The sequence below is a fragment of the Lentinus tigrinus genome, assembly GCF_003813185.1.
Source record: "Lentinus tigrinus ALCF2SS1-7 unplaced genomic scaffold L226scaffold_28, whole genome shotgun sequence".
Taxonomy (NCBI): Eukaryota; Fungi; Basidiomycota; class Agaricomycetes; order Polyporales; family Polyporaceae; genus Lentinus; species Lentinus tigrinus.
Genome location: NW_027137937.1, coordinates 273417 through 297369, shown reverse-complemented (window position 1 = coordinate 297369; position 23953 = coordinate 273417). Strand labels below are relative to the sequence as shown.

General features: G+C 57.9%; 12 protein-coding genes across 12 annotated transcripts; 6 read left to right on the top strand and 6 right to left on the bottom strand.

Annotated features, from left to right (window-relative positions):
• Window positions 1–2: 2 nt before the first annotated feature.
• On the bottom strand, window positions 3–1872 carry L226DRAFT_537921 (uncharacterized protein). Its single transcript, XM_067681399.1, has 7 exons — window positions 1600–1872; window positions 1429–1538; window positions 946–1087; window positions 565–879; window positions 419–514; window positions 294–364; window positions 3–238 (listed from the first exon to the last, which is right to left on the bottom strand). The coding sequence occupies exons 1-7, from the start codon at window positions 1766–1768 to the stop codon at window positions 107–109; spliced, it is 1035 nt and encodes a 344-aa protein (XP_067532226.1). The 5' UTR covers window positions 1769–1872; the 3' UTR covers window positions 3–106.
• Window positions 1873–2018: 146 nt separating this feature from the next.
• L226DRAFT_491453 (HIT-like protein) lies at window positions 2019–2831 on the top strand. The gene is made up of 5 exons (XM_067677356.1): window positions 2019–2049; window positions 2113–2150; window positions 2246–2344; window positions 2418–2527; window positions 2580–2831. Exons 1-5 carry the CDS (start codon window positions 2039–2041, stop codon window positions 2748–2750), a joined length of 429 nt encoding a protein of 142 aa, XP_067532225.1. The 5' UTR covers window positions 2019–2038; the 3' UTR covers window positions 2751–2831.
• Window positions 2832–3649: 818 nt separating this feature from the next.
• On the top strand, window positions 3650–4337 carry L226DRAFT_172854 (uncharacterized protein). Its single transcript, XM_067672639.1, has 2 exons — window positions 3650–3721; window positions 3774–4337. The coding sequence occupies exon 2, from the start codon at window positions 3801–3803 to the stop codon at window positions 4206–4208; it is 408 nt and encodes a 135-aa protein (XP_067532224.1). The 5' UTR covers window positions 3650–3721; window positions 3774–3800; the 3' UTR covers window positions 4209–4337.
• Window positions 4338–5273: 936 nt separating this feature from the next.
• On the top strand, window positions 5274–7242 carry L226DRAFT_513014 (uncharacterized protein). The gene is made up of 4 exons (XM_067678357.1): window positions 5274–5607; window positions 5670–5749; window positions 5809–6394; window positions 6451–7242. The coding sequence occupies exons 1-4, from the start codon at window positions 5412–5414 to the stop codon at window positions 6924–6926; spliced, it is 1338 nt and encodes a 445-aa protein (XP_067532223.1). The 5' UTR covers window positions 5274–5411; the 3' UTR covers window positions 6927–7242.
• An 83-nt stretch (window positions 7243–7325) lies between these two features.
• L226DRAFT_513013 (cytochrome P450) lies at window positions 7326–9327 on the top strand (the record flags this gene model as incomplete). Its single annotated transcript, XM_067678356.1, has 7 exons — window positions 7326–7451; window positions 7505–7820; window positions 7887–7917; window positions 7983–8126; window positions 8182–8311; window positions 8368–9073; window positions 9156–9327. The coding sequence occupies exons 2-7, from the start codon at window positions 7510–7512 to the stop codon at window positions 9325–9327; spliced, it is 1494 nt and encodes a 497-aa protein (XP_067532222.1). The 5' UTR covers window positions 7326–7451; window positions 7505–7509.
• Window positions 9328–9918: 591 nt separating this feature from the next.
• On the bottom strand, window positions 9919–12342 carry L226DRAFT_573836 (kinase-like protein; the record flags this gene model as incomplete). Its single annotated transcript, XM_067684931.1, has 2 exons — window positions 9919–11036; window positions 11103–12342. 2 exons carry the CDS (start codon window positions 12340–12342, stop codon window positions 9919–9921), a joined length of 2358 nt encoding a protein of 785 aa, XP_067532221.1.
• Window positions 12343–12731: 389 nt separating this feature from the next.
• On the bottom strand, window positions 12732–14876 carry L226DRAFT_537914 (uncharacterized protein). Its single transcript, XM_067681398.1, is given in 10 exon segments — window positions 12732–12845; window positions 12857–13152; window positions 13209–13263; window positions 13317–13475; window positions 13533–13641; window positions 13696–13824; window positions 13876–13976; window positions 14035–14201; window positions 14263–14717; window positions 14819–14876. The coding sequence occupies 8 exon segments, from the start codon at window positions 14615–14617 to the stop codon at window positions 12992–12994; spliced, it is 1236 nt and encodes a 411-aa protein (XP_067532220.1). The 5' UTR covers window positions 14618–14717; window positions 14819–14876; the 3' UTR covers window positions 12732–12845; window positions 12857–12991.
• A 241-nt stretch (window positions 14877–15117) lies between these two features.
• On the top strand, window positions 15118–16691 carry L226DRAFT_573834 (uncharacterized protein; the record flags this gene model as incomplete). The annotated part of the gene is made up of 3 exons (XM_067684930.1): window positions 15118–15128; window positions 15183–16308; window positions 16365–16691. 3 exons carry the CDS (start codon window positions 15118–15120, stop codon window positions 16689–16691), a joined length of 1464 nt encoding a protein of 487 aa, XP_067532219.1.
• A 342-nt stretch (window positions 16692–17033) lies between these two features.
• On the top strand, window positions 17034–18768 carry L226DRAFT_513004 (uncharacterized protein). Its single transcript, XM_067678355.1, has 3 exons — window positions 17034–17372; window positions 17438–17889; window positions 17967–18768. The coding sequence occupies exons 1-3, from the start codon at window positions 17093–17095 to the stop codon at window positions 18606–18608; spliced, it is 1374 nt and encodes a 457-aa protein (XP_067532218.1). The 5' UTR covers window positions 17034–17092; the 3' UTR covers window positions 18609–18768.
• Window positions 18769–19348: 580 nt separating this feature from the next.
• Window positions 19349–21839, bottom strand: L226DRAFT_525247 (uncharacterized protein; the record flags this gene model as incomplete). The annotated part of the gene is made up of 9 exons (XM_067678960.1): window positions 19349–19500; window positions 19561–19685; window positions 19711–19885; window positions 19972–20369; window positions 20503–20670; window positions 20717–20874; window positions 20918–21031; window positions 21148–21462; window positions 21609–21839. The coding sequence occupies 9 exons, from the start codon at window positions 21837–21839 to the stop codon at window positions 19349–19351; spliced, it is 1836 nt and encodes a 611-aa protein (XP_067532217.1).
• Window positions 21840–22081: 242 nt separating this feature from the next.
• Window positions 22082–23362, bottom strand: L226DRAFT_172738 (uncharacterized protein). The gene is made up of 3 exons (XM_067672638.1): window positions 23282–23362; window positions 22896–23192; window positions 22082–22786 (listed from the first exon to the last, which is right to left on the bottom strand). The coding sequence occupies exons 2-3, from the start codon at window positions 23007–23009 to the stop codon at window positions 22325–22327; spliced, it is 576 nt and encodes a 191-aa protein (XP_067532216.1). The 5' UTR covers window positions 23010–23192; window positions 23282–23362; the 3' UTR covers window positions 22082–22324.
• On the bottom strand, window positions 22894–23859 carry L226DRAFT_172682 (uncharacterized protein). Its single transcript, XM_067672637.1, has one exon. The coding sequence runs from the start codon at window positions 23545–23547 to the stop codon at window positions 23014–23016; it is 534 nt and encodes a 177-aa protein (XP_067532215.1). The 5' UTR covers window positions 23548–23859; the 3' UTR covers window positions 22894–23013.
• Between the last annotated feature and the right edge of the window lie 94 nt (window positions 23860–23953).

The following is a 23953-nucleotide window of genomic DNA, read 5'->3' as shown; positions in this document are numbered from 1 at the left end:
AAGCTGGTAGTATCGGTGGGCATTCCAAGCGAACGAAAGCTGAACATATGGCACGACTAAGGATTACACTACAATACAACAAACGATAACCAGCAAAAGAGTCGACCTAGGCGGCGGACTCGGTGATAGCCAAGCCCTCCATAGGAACGTCCCGTAGCTCGCTTGCGGCGGACGCCGCTGCTTCTTTTCGTGCTGCGGACTTGCTTTTCAGCTCCTCAATTTCCGCAGTCAACTTCGTCTGTCGTCCGCTACCTCAGCCGATCTGTCATTGAAATTTTGACTTGTAAACATACCATTTTCTCTTCCAGATCCGAGAGCTTGAATACCGAGAATGGCGGTGGTGGTGGCGCGGCCTTCTTGTCTCCTATATAATGCGGAGGTAAGTGACCACCCATACACTCCCTGGGCGAGTACGTACCGAAGGCAGCGTACATGAACACCTCGTTCATGAACTCGTGATTGCGGCGATACCGCGTGAGCGCCAGTGTCCGGGCGGAGATGGTCTCTGACTCATCTGTTGGGGGTGTTAAGAGAGCGACATGTCGTCTGGCAATATGAGCGTACCTGCGGAGTCATCCTCCTCCACGATACGCGCCGCAACCTGCTGCTGCCCCATGCTCACAGCCCGCTGGCGTCTTCTCTCCAACGCTTCCATGTTGCTGTTCTGCTGCGCGAGCATTGCTTGTGGGTTGCCGGGCACAGGCATGCCTGGAATGCCGTAGTTCATGCCGGAACGCCCCATCCCAGGTGGCATAGTGGCGTTCTCCTGTCCAGGGTAGACCTTCTGTCCTTGTCGCTCGCCCATGACGAAGATCGCAGGTTCGTTGACAGGACGAAGAGGGTAGTTGCGTACCGGCTGGTTCATAGCCGGGATGATGGCTAGGGTCAAGAGTCAAACAGACTTCTGCATGACAAGCAAGCGGGGGGAGGGCTAGAGACACGTACGGTTTGCCTGCCCGCGAGCGTAGTGGACGAGAACAAGTTGCGGATGGCCGCCCTTCTGCAGCCTGTACCGCCTGCGAACGCGGTACGCCATCTGATCAACGCCAGGGATGAACCCAAACTTGACTTCTGCCACCTCCAGTTCCTGATGGTGAACACGGTCAGTGCAACCGCGTCATTAAGAAGTACATTGGACAAGTAATTCCGAGCGTATAGAAGGGTCTCGGGAGCTCTTGCGTCCTCCATTGCTGCACAGGAGGACGAAGCAGTTTGAAGGTTCACAGTCATGGGATAGTGGGGTCACAACGGTATTTGCCTGAGCCTGGGAGTCCACAAAGCGCTTTCCCATAAATACCAAGAGCAAGGCGTAGTTACTAGTCCTTCGGGGATGGGAGTAAGAGCGAACGATTCCGTGACCAACAACTCCAGACGCGCTTCGGTGCACCACATGTGGAAACTGCAGTCTAAGGCATGAACAGTACTCACTCGACCTTGAATTCCTGGTATAGTGTATCTCTGCTCCCTGTCCTGGTAGACAATCCCGTCTATTGGAAAGCCAGTTTGGGGTGTCTGGAAGATGAGGAACATCTGACCGTCTGCGGGGACCCATGCGTCAAGTCAGCACAATTCACGGATAAGACGCCGTTGACCATGCACCAGAGGGTTTGTCAATGTAGCCCCACACAAATGGCGTGTTCTGCGACAGCTGAATCGCGCGAAGGAGCATTTGTACCGCGGTTTCATGCGGTATACTTGGCTGGGGCCCGAGTGGGTCGGGATAGCGAAGACATAGGCCCTCGGCCTGTGCTTGGGGAGGTAAAGCCATAGATATGTCGTCAAAACTTCGACCTCGAGACAGAAGACAGATACACGGGATATGCAAGCAAGCAAGGGTGACTGAGGAGGGAGGAGAAGGTACGGAAGTTGAGTACTCGAGTACAGTCTGCAGCCTGGCGCCTCCGCCACAAGCGTGAATAAAGCCACGTGAATACGGCGTCTGAATCTCGGTCCGAACGCTCCGGTACTCGATGACATCGACCTCGAGCACCGTCCTCTTGTTGATCAGTGCTATCACCCTCAAGTCCAGCGAGTAACAATGGCAGCTAAGTATGCGCAATATAAGCCTGTTGCCATGATGCACTCGTAACTGATGCTGCGCGTACGATATAGGTCCTTGGCCAGTTGCATCTTTTGCAAGATCATCAAAGGTATGTCGCCGTTATCGTGTACTCCTCCCCTGAGGGCGCGGGACTTGCATGCACGTCGGCGGCGGGAATTCTGACATTGTGTGTGATGAATGCAGGAGATATCCCAAGCTTCAAGCTTGTGGAGACGGACACGATCTACTCCTTCCTTGACATCGGCCCTCTGTCCAAGGGTCACGCGCTGATCATCCCGAAGTGTACGTCCATTCAGTCTCGCTCCGGTTCAACGCATCCCAAATGTACTCAATGCGCCATACCTCGATGGAACAGACCACGCGGAGAAGCTCCACGAGCTTCCTGACGAGTACTTCGCAGACGTCCTCCCGACGGCCAAGAAGATCGCGCTCGCTCTCAACGTCGAGAACTACAACCTCCTCCAGGTCGGTACTCATGCGCTCACTAGAGGCGTCCGCACTCACTTGGGACATATAGAACAACGGTCGCATCGCTCATCAGGAAGTCGATCACGTCCACTTCCACGTCATCCCTAAGCCGGGTGCTACTGACACCGAGGGCCTCGTCGTCGGCTGGCCTTCACAGAAGCCGTCTATGGACGAGCTCAAGAGCTTGCATGAGGAGCTCGTGAAGAAGCTCGAGGCCTAAAAGGCCTTTGTAGTACAAACGCTGTTGTAAGATATTCAATCTTAGAGATTGACCTGATTTGCTGCGATAAGTGTTTGGGACATGTCCAAAGATGCAGCTGTGTACACGCGTCGCTCCGTTTACGTGCAACGGTGAGCTTGTGTATGTGAAGAGCAACTAACTGGGACCTCGTGATGAGAATATCCAGAATTGCGAGGTGACCGCCTCTACTGCCCGGATTTCTGTCGATGACGACACAAATACAAAATGAGAGAGCGAATCGTGGCCAACACCTGCGATATGTCGAAGATCTCGACGCCCACACAACGCCTACGTCGTGTCATTAAGCTCGACATGTCGATTCACAGCCTGGCAACGACGTGGGCAAGAACAATAGCCGGACCAAAGCAGCCAAAGCCAACGCCAAAGAGTGAGCCACTCGCTTTGACCACGCCACAAGGACCCGGCCTGGTCGCTATAAAGGCCCTTGTTCTCGGTGGCGAACGGTTTCATACTCTTGCCTTTCACCACTCTCGCCTCCAACCACCTTTCGCCTGACCGTTCACCATCCCATTTCCGAGTGAGTCGACCATCGCCGTTGTTCTTCTCGTATACCATCGTTTTGATGTTCTGACGTCCTATATAGACCACCGCATCCGCCCAGTATGTCGAGCACCATCACCGCAAACTCCTCCTCCGCCACCTCCTCCACCACGATCTACAAGAAGCGCTGCAGCGATGCAATGTCGGGCCCGAGGCCCGACATCCTCAACGCCACACCACACTCGACTACCCACATGCACAAGAAGCGCAGACTTGACAATGAGAACCACCAGGGTACGTTGAACCACTACCCTGTTCCCCGCCCTACGTCTACCTTGCCTGATCACCCACCCAAGACCATTCATCCGCTGCTCCTCCAGAGTGCCGGACTAATAGCGGTCCCTCAAGCTCGAAGCCCTCGAGAAGAGTCCATCGACTGCCGTCCAAGGGTGAGTACCGCCGTGCGCCCTTTCCTCCGACACTACCTAACCGTCGACGAAGGCTCTTCATTGACTCGGCAGGAGAGACATGTTCACCATCCAACTTCGGTCTTGGACCCATCAGCAATACTCGTCTCCGAGGAACGGATTGGCCCATGCGTTGTGGTACATAGGTACATGGTCCGGGTGCCCCGGCCGAAGGCCACCCCAGACCTCACTCACGCCATACAAGCACCCTCAAAGAGGCCAGCGACGACTCCCCAACACCGGGTCGGCGCGAAACCAGCCAAGTCGGAATCGTCCAAGAAGCCAGCATCGCAGCGGGCGACGACGAAGACGAAGTTCGCCGGCGCAGCCAGAGGACAAGATGTCGAGAGAGAGCAAGCCAAGGCCACGAAGCCGGCGCCGGCACCGCGCGCACCAGGCAGAGCAGATGCGAAGTCTCAAGCGAAGTCAGCTCAGGAGAGGGAGCCGGCGATGTCGCTGCAGGAGCTGAAGCATCGGATGGCGGCGATCGGCTTGCCAGGGTGGAAGTGCCCGCTTACGAGGAAGGAGCTGCCGAGCTTCCGCAAGAACAAGTAGGCGTAGACCATTGTCGTCTCGACGGCTGCACCGTCCGCCATGCCCCGGGACTCAGCTTCATGGGAGGTTTCGAGTCCATCTATGTCCTCCTTTACCTCTCCATAACCACCTGAACGATACTCCAAACCCTCGCTCAAACCTGCTGGACGCATCCACGTCTCAACCTTCATTGATGCATTGCAACGACGGGCAAGCAGTTTATACTGAAAGCTTCAACCTGCGCAGCACCGTCAAGGACAAACTCCAAACCCGGCTCGGTTCCGTCCACCTCTCCGTTTGCTGTCGACGCCGCGGAAGACACGAGTCTGTTCTTGTCTCTCCGAAGCCTCCGTTTCCTCACGGTGATGGACTCTTGGGGCAGAGGCGGTGGGTCCAACGACGTCGAATCCTCACTCGCTGGGGCCATTCCGGATACATAATCGCCAAGTCACGATACCTTCCTCGATCAGAAATATACAGCAGACATCCTCCGGGGCATCGCGCAACACGCTGACACCCAGCTTGTTGCCGACCTTCCTGCCAACAGACGGCGAAGCGCTGGTGGACGGCGAAGAGGAGCTCCATCGGGCGAGAATATCGTCAGCATCGCTGAAACCCTTCGCGTCGCCGTCCGGATCGTCCGAGCGAGCGTTGCTTGAAATGGAAGAGGAGATTGTGACTGCTCTGAACTGATCGTTACACAGCGGGACTCCGACATGTGGGCTGCAATATACTTTACGGCCCGGTAGGCGGCGCTGCGCCGCCGTGGCACTTGTGGCGCGCGTTTGTGTTCTCTCTTCCGCCCAACGAGCCTTATGTACTTCCAAAGAATTTGTTCTGTTGAATCGCTCAATAAAATGGCCTTTCTGCATTACCGTTGCTTGGTCACCGAATTGTAGCCGAGAATAAAGTCGCGGCGTTGAGTACATCGATTGACGAATGCGGCAAGAGCCGATTTGCCTCCGACAAACCGGTGCATAGACGCGCATACAAACACCTCTTGTCCAGCAACCGCCACCACCTGCACAGCTATATATATATGAGAGCAGAACATCTTGCTGGAGAATCTGGGAACTATCGGCTGTATCTTGATCTCTGTTGCACAACTTAAACCTCTCGTGAAACTTGTACTGCTCGGATGCCACCACACAATAGAGGCACTGGCAGACCCGTACTACTGCCGCCTCTAACTCAAGGGGCGGATCTCCCACCAGAGTATCAGAAGGGCAGTGGCGGGCTCGTCATCAATGAGGAGATGCAGAAGCTCATGAACGGAACCTCCTCCTTCGCTCCCGCACTCGCACGCCAGGTCCTACGGCTATCATACCAAAAAAGTACGTAAGCGCCGCGTTAGTGGAGCCTGAAGTACCCGTACTGACTTACCGCCGTGAGGCAGCCGCGTCTAAACTCAATCCGAGTCTGCTGAGTGAATTTTCCCTCAGATGCTACCTGGGTGACCTGATAGGCGTGAAAGAGGCACGTATTCTTTGTCCTACCCGAATAACGCCACCCGCTGACAGTGACTGCTGTGGTAGATGGTGGAGAACGGGTCCGCACCTGACCTACTCGGGACCGAGACGGCCCTCGAGTATGGATACGCCATGATGATAGTCAGTGGTGCCCAACGCGTAGTCGGAGGGCCCCCGGGTTTCACAGTGGACCACGTCGGCGTCATGAGGTACCTGCTGCAGTGCGGCATGCCGCCAGACGTCCCCGACATCCTCGAGTTCACTGCGCTCGAACTCATCTGCATGGCCCGCGTGCGCGTTGAACTTGTCCGTGCCTTGCTTGAGTTTGGGGCGGATCCCAACCACCAGGACCGCTTCGGCAGCGTGGCGATCATGTACGCGTTTCAGAACAATGCGATTGATGCCATCGACGCGCTCATGGAGTATGGAGCGAGGCTCGACCTCAAGGATGCCGACGGGGTCACCCCGGAAGAGTTCTACATCAAGGCGGGCCCGCAGGTCACCGCAACGGTGCACAAGTGGAAGCGGAGAAGAAGCGGAGAATCGGCCGCTCTAGATGGGAAGGGTTGTGGATTCTGCGGGAGGGGCGACATCCTCCTGAAGTTCTGTGCGCATTGCCACGTCATTCGATATTGCACTCGGGAGTGCCAGAGTACGTCTTTTTTCCACTTGGCGATCTTGTAAGCTCACTTAAATCTGATGGTGCAGGAGAACATTGGCCAATCCACAAACTTCACTGTGTACCCTTCAGCCCCGAGAGCACTGTCACAGTCAAGCCATTCTATGAAGACATCGGACCCGTCACCTCCATGTCGACCCTCGCACGGGAAGCATACGGCATCCCTGTCGAAAAGGAGCCGAAACGGAATTCCCGCTCAGTACATATCCCGAGAATCGCGCCCGGGGAGACGAAGCTGTTCGTCCTCAAGGTCCAAGTGCCGTTCGACGTGAATACCGGTGCTCCTGCCCAGGAGGAGGTCGGAGACCTGATGGTGTTCGACAAGAAGCGGAGCCTGGTGTGTCGGCTGCGAAGAGAGGACGACGAGGAGGCGTACCTCCGCGTATCGCGCACGGTCCGCACCTACGGTGTGTTCGGAGCGAAGGCGTACTTCGCCGCGGAGATGACTTCCACGGACGCGCTGGTGATCAAGATATCTGAGGTGTTGGCTGAGCAGGACTTTTGAAAGTGCTCGCCCAGTTCGTTGCTCCGTTGCTCCTTCTACTGCGACACCCTTCTTTCGTCATCGCCACTTCGTTCCTCGCAGGTGCCTGAATTCGCACTCACCCGTGTAGCTTTCGCGATGTTGTCACTCGCCTATTTGTATCCCTACCTCCAGATCACGTTGGCATCTCTCAGTTCTCGCCACCCTCGATGACTGCCAAGGTTTCCGCCTAGCTACCCACACCATAGTGCTACAATACGTTCTACGTTATGTTCCTTGTACCAGTATTCGTGACGAGTGCATAGAGCATTGCAGCCGCCGGGAACGGCTCCCCGCCACACTCGCAGATCGCAGATCTTATCGGGAGAAGAGTCCTTCGGTGACTCACCTATCGCCTGCTCCAGCCACGAGAGTCTAACACTCGAGCTACGTTATCAACCGCGAGTTCCTGGATTACGAGACGAGTCTCGTTCCCGTGTCTCTGTGTGCTAACGTCCTCTCTTGAGTAGATAACAGCCTCGCGCGCGAGCGAAGGTCGGACCCAAGGTCGAACTCCACCCGTCTTCTCGTCTTGCACCCTCTTACACCTCAACACACAGCCGCGATGATCGTCGAAGCTGTAGGACTCGCGTTCATCTGTCTGCTCCTATATCGTCTCTGGCTCTCCCCCCTAGCCCGCCTGCCAGGTCCAACGATATGCGCACTGACACGCCTCCCGCTGATGTACCACGAATTCAGCGGGAACCGGCGCATGTTCATCCACGCGCTCCATCTCAAGTATGGTCCCGTCGTCCGCGTCGCCCCCAACGAGGTCTCGTTCGCGACCCGCGAAGCCGCGAAGGAGATCTACTCCTCTGGCGGCAGCGGGTATGACAAGTCGTCGTTCTACAATCTGTTTTCGAACTTCGATAGGCCGTGAGTGCTGGTCGAGTCATTATTCGTAAACGTTCTTCTAGTTTAACTGACTACATTATGGCACAGTAACATGTTTTCTACACTAGAGAAGGGCGAGGTACGATCTTCATCCCGAGGTCAGTATTTCGTATAATCTGTCGAGTCTAACTTGCTCTCGTATAGCACGCAGACATCAAGAAACGCTTTGCGGAGCGTTACAGCAAGATGCATGTCATGAACCCCGATGTGGCATCAGTCATCCAAGACCAAGCAGATGCCTTCGTAGGCAAGATATCGGAGGCGCCGGCTACAAGCCAGGATATCTACGTGCGTACTCAGTACGTCCATAGCTCCCGCATACACTAATGTTTATCGCGAACAGGTGCTCTTGCACTGCTTCGCACTTGACGGAATCACCGGGCACCTATTCTACCCTCGCGGTTTGCACTCTCAGACCGACCCGTCAGACCACGAGATCATGCGAGAGCTGTCGTACTCTAGCGGCCTGAGACGTAAGGGCCTACCTCCAAACCGCAAACATCCCTAACGCAATCCTTCACACCGACAGGCGCATACTTCCGCTACTACTTCCCCCTCACATGGAAGCTCTACAGCAAGCTCACCGGCCGCACCAAGCGCCGCGCCGACAGCCTCGCCTCGCCCTACGTCCTCGACGCCGCCCGCGACGGCGCCGTCGCCTCGCACACCGTCCTCTCCAAGCTGCGCGCTGCCGACGCGCCCAAACCCGACTCCGCCAGTACCACTGCCACTGCCAGCGCCACGCCCACACCGACGCGCGACTGGAAGCACGCCGCGTCCGAATGCATGGACCACCTCGCCGCAGGGATCGACACGACCGGCGACGGCCTCTGCTTCCTCATGCACCACCTCTCGCTCCCCACCGCGTCCTCGCAGCGCATCCAGCACCGGCTGCACGCCGAGCTCTCCGCGCAGAACGCCGCGACGGCGGGGGCGCTCGACGCCCTGCCGTACCTCGACGCGGTCGTGAAGGAGGGCCTGCGCGTGTGGAGCCCGATCCCGATGAGCCTCCCGCGCGTCGTGCCCGCGGGCGGGCGGGTCGTCGACGGGGTCGCGCTGCCTGGGGGCACGATCGTGAGCTGCCAGGCGTACACGATGCACCGGCTTGATGTGGGGGTGTTCCCGGATCCTGAGGAGTTCGTGCCGGAGCGGTGGCTCGAGCCGGAGGGCGCGACGGAGCGGAACCAGTATTTCTTCGCGTTTGCGGCTGGGGGGAGGGGGTGTATTGGCAAGCAGTGAGTCGTTCGCGTTCTGGTCGTTGGACGTCCTGGAGATGTGGAGGAATTGCTGACGGGTTTGTATTCGTACTTGTTGCAGCCTGGCGATGTTGGAGATGAAGATGCTATTGAAGGAAGTCTACTCGACCTATCGCACGCGCATCGCTCCGGACATGAACGCGTCAATGGAACCGGACGACCAGACGATCTCGTCCAGGCCCAAGGATCAGAAGTGTTTGATCGTGTTCGAAAAGTGGGAGGACGATCTATGAGGATCAATGAGGCTTCCTGGCCAAGCGACGAACTCACCCACCTTACACTTTTGGTCCCCCCGGTCTTCCGCGACAACGGGACGCCTAGCCAATGGACGGTTGCATAATATGCGCTACCGAATACAGGACTGTAAGTACGTAGATATGTCTGGCAACCCGAGCAGCTACTGCATGAACCGCAATAGCCGCATACATTTTGCATAACGGGGAAGAGAGCTGTGGATGAGGAATAGAAGTGATGCAACTAAGTAATAGCTACAAGTACACACCCGGGCCCTAAATACAAGTAGAGTACAATGACGAGCGCTGCGTAGGTTGCCCCAAAGCCCTAAACTTGAGTTCCACGAACGCCGATGCGTGTCACGATAAGTCATATACAACTGGCGATAACAGTGCAGAGAGATGATGAGGCAGAACGGATGTGGGTAACGAGAGTATTGCGAGGACAGACGGATAAAGCAAGAGAGTGAACGACGGATGACTGGGGGTATACGATATGGAGAATGTGCAGAACGGAACCCCAAGCGGATAATTTACATAAAGGTACACATATACGTGAGAGGTCGTGACAGGGAACGGGACACACGCGAACTACTTCGCGCGCCGGGAGGTGTAGGTAGGATCCAAGCTCTTGCTACGCGCAGACTTGGATCCTCCTGGAATCGGGATGGGCGTCGCAGGCGCCACCACCCCTGTGGTGCGACCAGTCGTGTATGCCTTCTCCAGTGGAGGAAGAGCCCAGGCCGACGAGTGGGACGGCGACAAGACGGGCGGCATGCTCTCGTTGCGGATGGCCTTGCGAAACTCGTCGCGAGAGCGGGAGAACGCACGACCACGAGCGCTCGAGGAGCGCGAGCCAGATGAGTCGTCACAGCGGAAGCGGCTGAGGCTGCGGGCTGCCGCGCTCTCGTCGTCCACACTGGGACTGAACTGCCACCGTGCATCTTCATCGAGTCTGTCGAGTTCCGAAGAAGAGTGGTCTAGCTCGGGTGTGCTCAGCGTGGGTCTCGAAGGTGGCGACTTGTGTCGGCGTACGCCGACATCCAGAGACATATCCCTAGGGGTCACCGGCATCTCATGGGGACTCCGCGAGCGAGATACGGAAACGTCCGCATGCATACGCGGTCTAGGAAGTCGTCCGCGCTCATGCTCGCGCTCGTACACGATTTCAGAGTCGCTGGAAAGACTGGGCTGGAGGATGATGGCCGAGCTATGCGGGCTGGACGAATCCGATGACGACATCGCAGAGCTCGTGCGCAGGATAGCGTTCGTCAGCGACGACAGGCTTGGCTGCATGCGGGGAGGGTGAGCTGAATGGCTGCCGGTGTGTAGAAGGGGGTGATGATGATGATGTTGGCCATGTTCATAGGGGTGATGTGGCGGGCGGGACTTGCTCCGACTCGCAGACCGCACAGCAGACATAGCGCAACCGGAGGAGCGCGCGACACGGGAGGCGGAACGACTCTTCTCGTCAACGGCGGTATCTTGACGCGCCTTGACGCGAGATCGTGAGGACGGGCGAGACGCGCCCAACGCTGCTGCTGCCTCTGGCGGAGGTGTTACGTCGTCGGCCGCGGAGCCCCAACCAATACCCCACGCAACCTCGTCCACCATGGCAACAGTCCAGCGATTGGGTACCGAACGTTCGATGCAGCCGCGGAGTACCTGCTCTGCACTACGTCCGATGCCTTGAGGCATCTCAAAGACGCCTGTCCGATAAGAACATTGATCAGCCAATGATGAATCACTCCAGGATGTCGCAAGAAGTTCCATACCATGAAGAATCTTCATTTGCAACCGAGGCTCAAACGAATCGGAGAAGGGCAGTTTGCCGGTCAAAAGGGTATATAGCATAACACCCAACGCCCAGATGTCCTGCGCAGGATCCGCAACGTATGGCGCGGCGTTGCTCGGTGGCAGGAGAAGCTCAGGGGCAGCGTATGGGAGCGACCCTGGCGCAAATCCTCGGTTAGGCAAAGTAGGCGGGGTACCCGATGCGGGGTAAGGACTAGAAGTGCGATGACGTGAGGGCACGCCATGGCGGCGCATGAGCGAGAGGGCATGAGGAAGCTTGGCCTGTCTGCCGAGAGACCGATGCGATAGGTTGGCTTGCGAGATTGTGCGCGATCGGTGAGGTGTCTTGTTCTTTTCGTGGGCTTCATCGTCGTCACTCTCGACATCGTCGAGAACCTCCCCAATCTTTCGTGCCATTCCGAAGTCGCCAATCTTACAGACACCCATCTCATCTACAAGCACATTCTCCAACTTCAGGTCTCCATGGACGTAACCCGCCACCTCGTGCATGTACCGCAACCCCCGCACCACCTGCCTGAACATCATCCCGGCGTCATCCTGCGGAAGGGCAGGACGGCCATCACGCTTGAGAATGTCAAACAAGCTCCCTGCGGGGCAATAGGCGGTGAAAAAGAAATCGGCGTACGGGGTGTGGGTGACAGTGAAGAGCGGGAGTATGTGCTCGTGGTTGAGGGATGACCATGCATCAGCTTCGCGCTCAAGACTTTTGCGCGCCAATGCGGGGTCAGACTGCTTGTCAAGATCCGAGTGACGTACGATCTTGACGGCGACAGTGCCTCCCTGGGGAGAACAGGCAGTGCGAATGATGGAGAAGCCGCCATGGCCCACAATGGGTCCTAGGGTGTATCCCGACACAACCGCGCCTTCATCGTCCGGAGCAAGGGACTGCTCAGAGGTTGCGGGGCTGAACGCAGAGAGGAACATCGCAGCGGGAGACGAGGCCAAGTCGACGTCGGGGACATCGTCGGCAGGTAGAGGTGAAGCCACTGGAGAGCCCAGGAAAAGAGCCGATGGAGACGACTCGGAGAAGGCCAGCCGAGGTGAAGGAGAGAAGGACAGCCCTAAGGCTACCGATAGGGTTTGGTCGCTGTCGAGCTCGCCATGCTGGTCGACATGTGTGCTCTCTGGAAAGACAGTGGACAGACGGGGACGACTGGGTCCAGGAACGTCTCTTGCGTCTTGTGCGAGGGAAGCTTGCATGCACTGTGCTTTTGGGGGAGGATGGCAGGATGATGGGAGAAGGCAAGGTGGTCAAGAGAAGGCGAGGAGATGCGGGGGAGAGCCAAGTCAGACACGCGGGGCGTGCCGGGTCCGGGCGCCACACTGACTTACATAAGGGGCTGCCTCTTCCGGAAGTGACGCGAACAACACAAGCAGGACGTCGACGACTGCACGAATATTGACCCGACTCGACGACGACGAAAAGTGGTGATGGTACGGAGCAGAGTTGGGCACTCGTTCTCGAGGCGCCGTGCAGGGCTTTATATACCACCGCGTCGAAGTCGCTATGACGTCACCCCCTATTCGCGAAGGTGTTCCGCTGGCTGAGCTTCTTTCCAAAGTAGTTACCTTTCTCCGCCTGCAAAATGCATCCCAAAATTGATATCGAGCGTCATCCTGTGTGTAAGTAAACAACAGAATACTGCCGGAATGGTTGATCAAACTCGTGAGCTCCTGATTCGTGGACCCTAACTGTACCGCTCGCCTCGGAACACTCAGTTGACTGGACTGACCAACAGATTACCGGCATGGTTGGACTCAATCGCTCATAATTCTCATCAATCCTGTTGTTCCTACTTGAAGAACATACATGTTGAATTCCACAAAAGAGGTCCCTACTTTCACGCCATCACGCCAAGTCGTCATCATCTGGAACGATCACTCCACCGTCGTCGTCGTACAAGTCGTACGGGAGGTTGTAGCGCTTCGACGGGTTGACGACACGGCGAGGAGGGTGCGCCGCGGCAGCCTTCTCCAGCTTCTCGACAAGGTCCTCGGGCAGCTTGAAGACTGTAGCGGCGTGTTGTCAGCTGCTAACAATGTCTGGGCACAGCGGGGGTACGCACTATGGTAGTTCTCCTCGATGCGCGAGGGGTTGACGCTCTTGGGAAGCACGACGGTCTGGAAACGGATCATGAAATAGCTGCAGAAAAGTTGAACTGGCTGATACTCACACCACGCTGAACGTGCCACGAGATGATCACCTGCGCGGGGGTGATGCTGAGTGCGCGGGCAATTTCCTGGACCTCAGGAACGTTGAGAGTGTCCTTCACGAGTGTGCCACTGCCAAGAGGAGAGTACGCTTCGAGTAGTAATCCATGGTCCTTGGACCACTACATGATAGTTGCGTCAGCGCCACCCTCACGGTCATACCGGGAACGCAAATTCACCTTCAGCAAGTCCGGCTGCGGGTTCCAGTAGCTAAGCTCAACCTGGTTCACAGCGGGTACATACTTGAGCGGGTTGGCAGTGAGATTCCGCAGCCTCGGGATATTGAAGCTGGACAAACAAAAGTCAGTTTGGCCGAGCGAGACAACAAACCACGAGACTCACTTGCTGACGCCGATGTTGCGGACCTTGCCCTTGTCGACCATCTCCTCAAGCTTCTTCCACGTCGGGTAAGGGTTCGCCGTGAGGTCCTCATCGACCTGATCAACTGTGCCCTTCTTCACCGCAATGGGGCTACATCCGTGCGTCAGTTGCACGCCTATTGCGACCATGCCACGCACTCACAAGTGAATCAGGTAGAGATCAAGGTAGTCCACACCGAGCTTCTGCAGAGAATCGTCGAGAGCCCACTCTACGTCCTCAGGCGCGTGGAAGGTACCAGCAAGCTGAGACGACCGCCGTCAGCTCTATCTTCCGAACTCGGCCATCCAAATCACCACCAACCTTCGAAGTGAGCCAGATATCCTCGCGCGGAATCCCGCTCTCCTTGATAGCCTGACCGACCTCCTCCTCGTTCTGATAGACCCAAGCATCGTCGATATGCCTATATCCAGTCTTGAGGGCAGCGAGGACGGCCTGCCCAACCTCGTTCGGCTTGGCCTGCCAGACGCCTGGGTACCTCCGCAGTCAGCGCATGCGCCACCTTACGAATCGCGTGGTTCTAGAGCTTACCGAGTGCAACAGAGGGGATCTTGTCACCAGAAGGGAGCGTGTAGTGCGTCGGGAGGGACGCGACGGACGAGACGTTGCGGTGCGAGCCCTTGCAGGGCGTACCCAGACGATGCGCGTGCGGCCTGCCGTGGTGGCCATGACCAGTCTGGCGCGTGAAGTAGCTCGCAGCGAGATAGGAGCCCTGGAAGACCGCGACTGTGGAGAGGACGAGGAAGAGCAAACGCTTCCACGTGAAGGCAGAGCGCGGCTGCGGCTCCGAGTCGTCGCTGGGCTCACCCTTGAGCTTCAGCTGCTCGACATCGACGTCGGCGTCGTTTTGAAGGAGAGGCTGGTAGTACTGCGTCTGCGGGGACATGACGGCGGCTTGAGAATACCGCGGGAGGAGATTAGATCCGTTATATAAGTGGCGCGGGCGTGCGAGATAAGCTTCATCGCGTGTGGCGGGAATACGATTTATGATTGTGGAACTGCGTTCACACCAGTGCTGTGATCTGTAAAGGCTCAGTAAGCACACAGTCACAGGGTTGAAGACATTCCGATAACCAGAGCGACGCACCGTCGTTCGAGCGATGCGAAAGTTCCGCGATGTATGGCTAATATTATGCGATATACGATATTTGCGGCCGTGCGACACAACCACGTGGCTCCTATCCCGTAACAAGTCGCTCTGTCGAAACTTGGTTCACTTCCCGAATCCGTGGTCGATTCCGGGGATGGGGTTAACACGCTAGCACACTTTGAAGTGCGCGCTCAGACCCACGGCCGCAGCCGACTCTTTGACAATCGTGGAAACCGCAAATGCTGTCCCGCTGTAGACCCCAATCGTCTGCCATACTCCCTTCTCAGGACACCACCATGTCGCACCAGTACGTACCTCTTATTCTGCACTTCGACTTGAGCTGACGGCTATGCATACACAGACAGGTCGCAGAGTTCCCTGAGCGGACTCCAGCTCTTAATCTCGACGTTTTCCGCACCGTCTTGCACTCTTGTGCCGTCGCAGACCTCTTGCGAATCGGCTATGCATCCCGCTTACTCCGGAAGGAAGCCATCAAAGAGCTCCTTTCGCGTCCGGTCTTTCTGGAAGGCAACATCCAGATCGAGTCGTTCTGCAATCTCATGCTCACCGGCGACCCCTCGCACTTCTCCTATCTACACACACTCGTGATCAACCACATACCATACATCACATCCGATGCCACCCACATGCTCCTCGAGGTGTTCAACCGTGCTACGGGGCTCCGCAAGCTCTACCTCCGCCGCTGCGAAGCACTCTTCACGAAGCTCGACAGACGCTTCGCGGAAGCGATCGCCCAACTCCAACATCTCGACTTCTTGCAGATATGGATCGGAACCGAGTCGCACAAATACGTTCGCCCCATGGTGCTGCAACTACGCTCGGCGCTCAAGACGCTCGACTGCGACGTGGATCCCCTCAACGAATTTGGCGGCTACTTCCCTGACGAGGTGGCCCACCGCCAACCGCACCTCACGAAGCTGCGCATCTGCTACCCAAACCTCAGGGAGACGTGGAAGCCCTATCTCTCCGTCCGCGTCCTGTCGATCGGCATCGGGGACCAGACCATCAACCTGCAACGTCTCTGTGAGACCTTCCCCAACGTGCGCGAGCTGTCCATCCAAGCACGCGTATTCGAGGTCGACCTGGCGAACCCGAGCGGGGAGATGATCGCCACGCGAAACGCCGCCATCGCGTTCCAGAACAGCGGCGGAGGATGGAAGTCTCTAGACTATCTCTACGGCACCGTCGGGGACCTCTACACGCTGTGCCTGACGTGCCCCGTGCGCCGGGTGGGTGTCGGGCACTACGACTTCCTGATGCACGACGGACACCGCGACGTCTTCTCGCGGACGCGCCCTCGCAGAGTGGACATGACGATCACCTGCACGCCATGGTTCCAGTCCCCCATCTCTGCGAACCCAAGCCTTTTCACGTATGGCATGGAGTCGGCTGAGCCTGGGGCCGTCTCGCACATGTGCCTCGACGTGGCCGTCTCCGAGGACCCTGTGTCCACACGTCAGCTCATAGTGAGTGAACGTTACGAGCTCTATCATTGTAGGTACTAACCGCGTGGGACCTGCAGGAGACGATCACGCCTTTCCTACCGACCTGTCAGCTCGAATACCTCCACGTCTCCATAGGAATGTTCTTCATCAAAGAGGAGGACGACTATCTGCACAATATGCTCCCACCTGTACCTCCAAGCCTGCAGGAGAGCATGGCCAACATCGACATCGCGGAACTCGTCTCCGCTCTGGCGACGAGCGGACCCACCCTGCAAACGATCGTCCTCTCTCCCGTCAGCAGAGAGAGGACCGTGTGGACGGTGGATCGGGGAGACGGGCGGCAGATCCTGCGCAGGCTAGATCCTTACACTGCGAGTCAGGTTGTAGAGCGGGAAGAGAAGTGATATCTCAAAGTGTGCGTTCAATCGTGCTGCGTATACACAGAACTGACCGTAGCCAACAGGTTTAACACGTGTACTATGTATATGCCTACCTGTACACATCACCATCGCTGCGGCCTAATGTACTCAATGTTACTTTCAAAGTAGTTGGTCATCTACCCAGGTGCACGGTCGCAACGGCAGGTGCTGCAGACACGGTAAAGCCCCATGACCCAACACGATGGAGCATTGCTGCAGAAGCCTGCCCTTTCAGACTTCACTCGCTGCATGTGCTGCGGTAGTCCCGAGGACTGCGCGCCTGCTGTGGCAATTCTCGCAAGTACTTATAAGCTTCGACCGCTTCCCCTCGAACTAAGACAACTTCTTCTGCATCGACTCAACTCTCTCTCCTCCACCGCACCGTGATGTCTTACTATACTTCTAGAGGCAGCAGCTACGGAAGCAGCATCCGGGGGTCAGAACCCGGTCACGGTGGCTACGGTGGCTACCGCTCGCAAAACGAACCCAACCCAACCCTCCCGCCAGATCGAGACCTCATGGAAGGCTTGAAAGACGGCGTGATTCGCACCATCTCGAAGCCCTCTGTCGACATCTCGACCGGAGAAGCGATCAAGCCCGAGAACGTGACATACATCGGATCGTATAACTGGGTAGAGGAGGACCAGCCAACCATCATAGTCCCTGGTACGTCAAACCACACAATTCCCCGGGGCTGCTGCACGCTGATATTCCCATCTCCCGGGCCACAGGCTCGCCACCGGAATGGCGCAATCGCGCGTTCCCGTACCGCGTACGCTACGATACCGGGGCACGGTGGGTCGACCAGAACAGCTTCCGCATGGCCGGGTCATCGTGCCTGCTCCCGCTCCTCCGCGCCGTAGACGTCGTGTGCGAAGACAACGCGGACACGTCGTTTGACTGGAGCACGGTCGACATCGTCACCGACAGGAATGGGCTCCGCAAGCTGATGCGGTGGCTCCTCTACTCGGGAGCAGAGTCGGCCGCAGAGCCTTTGAAGGAGTTCCGGATCGACCTCCAGCTCGGGGGGAAGAAGACTGTGCTGATGCATCGGTGGGAGAAGCGCACGAGGGAGATCGCGACGCCGCCCAGGTCTGGGTGCGGTATCAATTTCGAGCGGGAGAGCACCACGCCTGCCAAGGGGTGCGAGCGTAGCACTGGTCATCATCGCATCGTGCAGTATGTGAGTTCCAAACATCACAAGTTTTCTCGTACGGGGAATGATAGTGCTCACCGTGCACAACGGCTCGGGACGCGCAGGACTTTGGCGGCTTGAAGGTCGTCGTTCGCTTCGAGGTCGATGCATGTCTTCCGCAGCCTGCGTCGACGACCAGCACTCTGCGCACAAGCAGGACCCAGCATGCAAGTCCAGCCACACGTACCACCACTTCCACGTCAGACGTCGACAGCCTCACAAATATCATGCTGGGCCTCAACGTCTCAACCACAAACACCGCACCCGCATCCCCACCATCCCGAGCGACAGACATCGCCGTCATCCACGGCGGCACCCAAGTGCCGCAGTCCTCCATCGTTGAGCTGGTGACGCGCTCCGAAAACTACATCGACGAGTTCAGCTGGGCAGAGCAGTACCCGCAGCTCCTCCTCTCCTACACCCCGCACCTCTTCCTCGCCGCGCACAACCGAGGGAACTTCGAGCGGATGATCAAGCACGAGCTGGGGAGCACCGAGCTCCGCAACATCGAGGACAACGCGCGCGTCCAGCGCACGTTCCGCAAGCTCGCAGCCGCCCTGCGCGCGATCCAGGACCTCGTCAAGGGACACGGGCAGCGCGGCCGCTTGAGCCTCGTATGCCAGAGCGACGGGACCTTGGAGGTATACCAGCGCACGAGCGACCGGGGAGTCTTGCCGGACAGCGAGCTCGAGCGGTTCGGGATCTGAAAAAAGTTGTCAGTGATGGCTGGCAGGAGAGCCTCGTGCCTCTATGCCTCCGTGCTTCGTCGTCGGCCTCCTAGATACGCATTCGCCTGTATGAGTAACCGAGTTCTCGCACCGTTGCTTGGGTAGGATGGACGTATGAATAGATGAACCCCGCTTCCCCGATTTCAGTGAAGGCACCAGATTTGCGTGCACACTTTCCGTTCCTGCGCAGCAACGAAGTGCAGCAGCACGCCGGCCGCTGACGTCTCGCATCCACGGTGTAGGTCCTGCCTTGCGCTTCAGATATCTCAAACCTCCTGCACGTCGTCTCAGAGACTCCACGAACTTGTAAGCCGATACCATTCCTGGAAGATTTCGTCGACAGGGCGGAGACTCGTCGGGGCGCCCACGGGCGCCTGTCACCGCATTAGCGTGCGGGATTTCCACTGGTACTTACCAATCGACGCAGCTCGCGACGACCGCCGTCCGCGGATCTGCAGCACGGACGGACATTAATAACGGGACCCTGCACGCAGCACAGCACGGAGCTTCAGCAGATAGTCGATTAGATAGAGGTAAGCGAGATACCGACGTACATAGGAAGATACGAGGATGTTTCGACAAACGTGCCCGAGGGAGGGGGGGATTATTCCTCGACACTGTGGACTTCCTCGCCTGCAAGCGACGCGCTTCGGAGGAGCAGCAGCAACGTGCCTAGTATGCCCGTGGCAGCGGGCCTCGATACTCATTAGACGAGAGGGTTATCGTGATGGGTACGAGATAGTGCGGGATGCATCATCCCTGGTCAGGATTGCGATTGCGAGTACGCCGGGGATGGGGGGCGCATGGACGTCGCATGCGCAGCAGCGGCCCTCGTGGATGTGAGATCGCAGAGCCTTGATTGTCAAGCTAGCTGGAGCAGTGGAGTGGGGTGGTCGTCATCGCGAAGGACGGTGAGTAAGTACACGCATACCGCACACAAGGCCAGAGCGAGGCAACCGCGTACTCGCCGTGCCGACGTCCGAGTGCTGAGTGCTCCACCGGGTCTTGGCTTGCTCACGGACGACGTGCAGAGTTCCCGCGCCACCCTGGGACCACCTGGGAACGGATTTCGTGGGCCAACCTCATCGTTGCAAGTCGAGCGCTGGGCATGGTGGATCCGATATGCGTCGGAGGAAGCAAGCTACGAGCAGCACGAATTCGAACCCGGCTGCCAGATCGCGGAAGGGAAGGCGTGAACCACTTCGAATTTCCGAACACGACGCAGACACAGACGCGCCGATAGTCGATGTGTGATGCTGTCGAGTCCCCAGCAGCGATACGGCGATGCAGCGATGCGCACCACGCACGTACGAGATAACGAGGCATGGACGCAGGAACGCACGGAGAAACTGGGCGGGCGGCGGGGTGCGTGCATGAGAAGGGCCGATGTTTCCGCCGCGCCTACGCAGTCCCTTCACTGTATTCACTCTATACCGTGCGGCCTCGTCCTGCGCGTGCGTCGGAGCGCCGCACCTCGATTCGATCGCGGGAGAGGGTCGTGCAACCAGCACTGCGTCCGAGCCTTCAGGGTGCGAGGGTGGAGACTGGAGCGCATCGCGATGCGGGTGGCTCTGTTGAAGCAAATATACGGGGGAAGCAGAGAACACGGGCCTGGGCCCTACGAACCACTGGCGTTGAATTGAGGAAGCTGCAGAATGCAGTTGGGCAATTGGATTTTGGGGGGCCTGCCACAGGCTGACAGCGACAGCGACAGACTCAGAGACAGGTGCCAGCGGTGTCCTAGCAGCGGCGAGTGCTTGTAGCTAGATTGATCGCCGGGCTGGAAGTCTGGACGGCGTCGGTATGCGCCCGGAATGCGCGTGCATTTAGCCACCCGGACGATGCGCAGAAGCGACCCCAATCCTGTCCGCACCCGGTAGCGTCCCCACTGAACTGCAGGGAGATGTGCTCTCGAGGCCTCGAGAGCTCAGACGGTCGCGCCGACGGGGAGTCGGGTGCAGATGGCGGTGGTATTTCCCGGCGGCACGTATGGTTGCACGAGGAAGAGGTCCTGACCTTAGAGCATCCGAAAGCGTTCTCGCTGTTGCGCACCACCACAAAGAGTGGGTGTTCATCGTCATACTGACGACAACTGGCGGGGCATAGTGAGAGCGAGGTCGACGCTTGCGGCCCGGGCCAGAAGAGAGATGGGTTTGTGTCCACACGTCGACAGTGCCGCTTGCGCACGGCAGAGGAGCGAGAGACGAGAACCTGCGTCCTTGGCAGAGAAGGAGAGAAGGGCAGCCTGAGCAGTTCGTACGCGCGCTCAACCGCCTACAGGCACACACCCGCGCGGGAACCGAAGCCAACGGGGACTTGGAGACGAAAGCTATCCTGAGAGACTCTCGAGCTCTCTCCGAGTCTCCCTCCAAGCGCGCCAGGCCAGCTCTGGGTTCTTGGCGCTGGTGCAGATGCACGAACAGGAGAACAGGACAGCTCGAAGCCCGCCTGGCGCGCCTTGCGCGAAACGAGGGCGACGAATGTGTGGCACGGCAGGTGGCCCAGGCCCGGCTCGCACCACCTCCTCGCGACGCGGACTGCACCCCTCTTCTGCAAGAGGCGGCGCGTCCAGGGGGATGCGCGCCGCCGAATGGGGGCGAGTGACGTTATGAATAGCCGGCAGCTTCGCGTGTGCATAGTGCGAGCGTGGAAAACCCGACGTCGTGCACGCCACGCCTGTCCAGCGAGTGCTGGGCCGCACGGGCTGGTGAGCGGGATTCGCGAACGCCCGTGTCGTGGATTCCTGTTGGGAACGTGACCCCGCGTCGCCCTCGACGGAGCACCGCGCTCGGTCGCCGTCCGCTTCTTCTTGTTTGTCCTCGTTCTCGCGTCCCTGGCAGCATAGCGTTGGGAGAGGCACCGAGACGCCGAAATGAGGGAATCTGAACACGAGGACGTCAGAACATGTCAAGTCTATTCGTGCGCAACCGGGAGCGCACGCCGTCGCTTGAGACACCGTCGACGAGAATAGCAGCGCACCTCGGAGTTCCCAGGCTCTGCGTGAGGAGGGGAAGGCACGTTGACGTTGGACAGAGGGTCCCGAGGACGATAAACCACCGGCGCCCCTCGATTGCGTGCCGCAAAGGGCGGGCTCTTCACACGCTGTACTGAGATTGAGTCGCGGAGATGGGGGCGGGTGACTGCAGCGAGCTGACATACGGGCTCATTCCCAGGGAACCGAGCCAGGAACGAAGGGTAGCATATGTGCATATATGGTCCCGTCCGGACGTCGCGCGAAAGCTAGCTAGCGAAGGCGTCGTGTTTGTTGAATGACTGTGGGTGGGACTGTGGCAGGTAGGAGCCAGGGTTAAAGTGCTGCGAATCGATACGATAGGGTGATGGAGTCCGATGAGCCAGCGCGGTTGCTTTGTGCTTTGCTCGTGAATTTGCGAGATACGATAGCACTACGGGGAGGGTCAACGCGTTATCCAGATTGACATCGGTAAGAGCGAGCGCAGATCCGACCGACGGGGAAGATACATGGCACTGGATGAAGATGGCAAGCAGATTCCGGCGTGCGTGTAAGGGAAATATGGCCTAGGGTTGAAGATGCCGAGGATCCGTCATATTCAATATTTCTTCCGAGGAATCACCTCGGCAAGGGCTCCCCGGCCGGAGAGGCGGAGGTGGACCGGGAGAGAGACCTGGAAATGTAAACGTTGCGCCTGAACTACCATAAACCCAAGCTTGGTAGGTTATGTATGGGACAGTACAAGAAAGCAGGGACTACTCTTGTAGAGCCTTGGGAGAATGAGACCAAGCGCTGGTCGGCAATTTGAACCTCGCCTCGATCCCTTAATTCCAACCTTGGAGCCACCTGTATGCACACGGAACAGTGAGCAGGAAACCAATACTGGAAAGCGTGGTAGCTTCCTAGTGCCTGGTCCCTTCACGCTGCTGCGAGTTCCCCGAGTTGGACGGCAGGATTTACACGCGGCGAAGGCGGTACCACGCTTAAATGCGAGCATGAGAGAGGCGGACTCACCTTGGCGGTGTGCACACACGCTGTCGCCCAAATCCAACTTGTACTGGACATATCGGCGTTCGCGGATGCGAAGAGTGACGACACAAGGGACAACAACTTGCGGTCGTCTGCCCGAAGCCTGTGCACTGGCAGTGGGCGTGGGTGTTGGGATGGACGGAACCCATGGGCACATCTGGACATTGCGAAGGGTAATTGGACATGGTGTATTTTGAGCAAAAAAAAAACAAGAAAGGGGTGGTTAACTGCTGGAGTAGGTGTACGATGGAGTGCATACTACGTACTTGGACTGTATGCCCACGGTGGCGGTGTTCGAGGAAGCCGATCTCAAGGGCGCACCGCCACCGAAGGAGTAAGTACCTCAGGATGGTGGTTTGGGTATGCGTTATAGTCCCCATGTTGTCAGTGAAGGCATAGTGGCACTCGCATGCGTCTCACGGGATTGTGCCATTGGAAGCTACGCGAGAGCACGCCGGTCAGTACTTGGTCCAACGACCGCTCTCTCCAGTCCGATATTACAGGCCTATTGCGAACAATTACCCCAAGGGGGAGGACACCGAAGAGTAGGCCGTTAAATGGGTCTGAACGACCGGCCGAGCGGCGGTGAAATACCGGCCAGAAAAATGTGAGAGAAGCGGATTTAACGATGCGGAAACGAAAGGGTGCGAACACGGAGCGCCGACTCAGTTTTGTCGAGATGAGGCTTGTGAGCTCCCGGACAACGGGACTGCCGGGATCCGAGTATGCAGGGAGCAGTACGAGGGACGTCGCGGTGGTAGTGAGCCGGGGGAGGGCCGTGAGAAGTAGGGGTGGGAGATAGGCGAGAAAAGAGAGGGCGTGTCGATTTGTCAGGCTGGTTGCTGCAAGATGGCGGGGGGTTCGAAGGATCGGTATTGAGTTCTGTTCGATGGACGTCTTCCGAGAGAGGCCTATCATGAGCGCCGGAAGAGAAAGCTGGGAGCGTTCCCAGTGGTGACACCGGCGAATTGTGCTATGCTGCGATCGGTCAGTTGAGCTATAAGGCCGACATTGTGTCGCATAGCGTTGTTTGGCGAATAGAGCGTGTTTGAGTTGGGATGTGCGGGGGTGTGTTCTTTGCGTTGCGAGCACATCTGGCGGTTCGCGGCGTCTCGGCGGCAGACTGGGAGACGAAAACGGGCGAATGGGCAGCGGCGAAATGTCGGGAAGGGCGAGGGGTGGGATCAGAGAAGACTGAGTTGCGGAGGAGGACCCTGGTCGTGGTCAGAAGCAGAAACCTCGGGTTTACCCCATCTTCCAACTCCGCTCGCCAGGCGCCCGTGCGCGCGCGTCCTGCGACCAGAAACTGACGCGGCCTCCTCCT

Bases quoted from the DNA above. Each gene is read 5' to 3' on its own strand.
- L226DRAFT_537921 (XM_067681399.1), bottom strand. From the start codon at position 1,768: ATGGCTTTACCTCCCCAAGCACAGGCCGAGGGCCTATGTCTTCGCTAT. The intron at 880-945 runs GTACGTGTCTCT...TCTTGACCCTAG, and splicing joins CGCTCGCGGGCAGGCAAACC to CCATCATCCCGGCTATGAAC. The intron at 515-564 runs GTACGCTCATAT...CACCCCCAACAG, and splicing joins GGAGGAGGATGACTCCGCAG to ATGAGTCAGAGACCATCTCC.
- L226DRAFT_491453 (XM_067677356.1), top strand. The intron at 2,151-2,245 runs GTATGTCGCCGT...TGATGAATGCAG, and splicing joins CTTTTGCAAGATCATCAAAG to GAGATATCCCAAGCTTCAAG. The intron at 2,528-2,579 runs GTCGGTACTCAT...TGGGACATATAG, and splicing joins AGAACTACAACCTCCTCCAG to AACAACGGTCGCATCGCTCA.
- L226DRAFT_172854 (XM_067672639.1), top strand. From the start codon at position 3,801: ATGTTCACCATCCAACTTCGGTCTTGGACCCATCAGCAATACTCGTCT.
- L226DRAFT_513014 (XM_067678357.1), top strand. From the start codon at position 5,412: ATGCCACCACACAATAGAGGCACTGGCAGACCCGTACTACTGCCGCCT. The intron at 5,608-5,669 runs GTACGTAAGCGC...GCCGTGAGGCAG, and splicing joins ACGGCTATCATACCAAAAAA to CCGCGTCTAAACTCAATCCG. The intron at 5,750-5,808 runs GCACGTATTCTT...CTGCTGTGGTAG, and splicing joins ACCTGATAGGCGTGAAAGAG to ATGGTGGAGAACGGGTCCGC.
- L226DRAFT_537914 (XM_067681398.1), bottom strand. From the start codon at position 14,617: ATGTCCCCGCAGACGCAGTACTACCAGCCTCTCCTTCAAAACGACGCC. The intron at 13,264-13,316 runs GTGAGTATCAGC...ATCCGTTTCCAG, and splicing joins CGTGGCACGTTCAGCGTGGT to ACCGTCGTGCTTCCCAAGAG. The intron at 13,153-13,208 runs GTGCGTACCCCC...ACGCCGCTACAG, and splicing joins CATCGAGGAGAACTACCATA to TCTTCAAGCTGCCCGAGGAC.
- L226DRAFT_513004 (XM_067678355.1), top strand. From the start codon at position 17,093: ATGTCTTACTATACTTCTAGAGGCAGCAGCTACGGAAGCAGCATCCGG. The intron at 17,373-17,437 runs GTACGTCAAACC...CCCGGGCCACAG, and splicing joins GCCAACCATCATAGTCCCTG to GCTCGCCACCGGAATGGCGC. The intron at 17,890-17,966 runs GTGAGTTCCAAA...CGGGACGCGCAG, and splicing joins ATCATCGCATCGTGCAGTAT to GACTTTGGCGGCTTGAAGGT.
- L226DRAFT_172738 (XM_067672638.1), bottom strand. From the start codon at position 23,009: ATGGGGACTATAACGCATACCCAAACCACCATCCTGAGGTACTTACTC. The intron at 22,787-22,895 runs GTACGTAGTATG...CGCAATGTCCAG, and splicing joins ACCGTGGGCATACAGTCCAA to ATGTGCCCATGGGTTCCGTC.
- L226DRAFT_172682 (XM_067672637.1), bottom strand. From the start codon at position 23,547: ATGATAGGCCTCTCTCGGAAGACGTCCATCGAACAGAACTCAATACCG.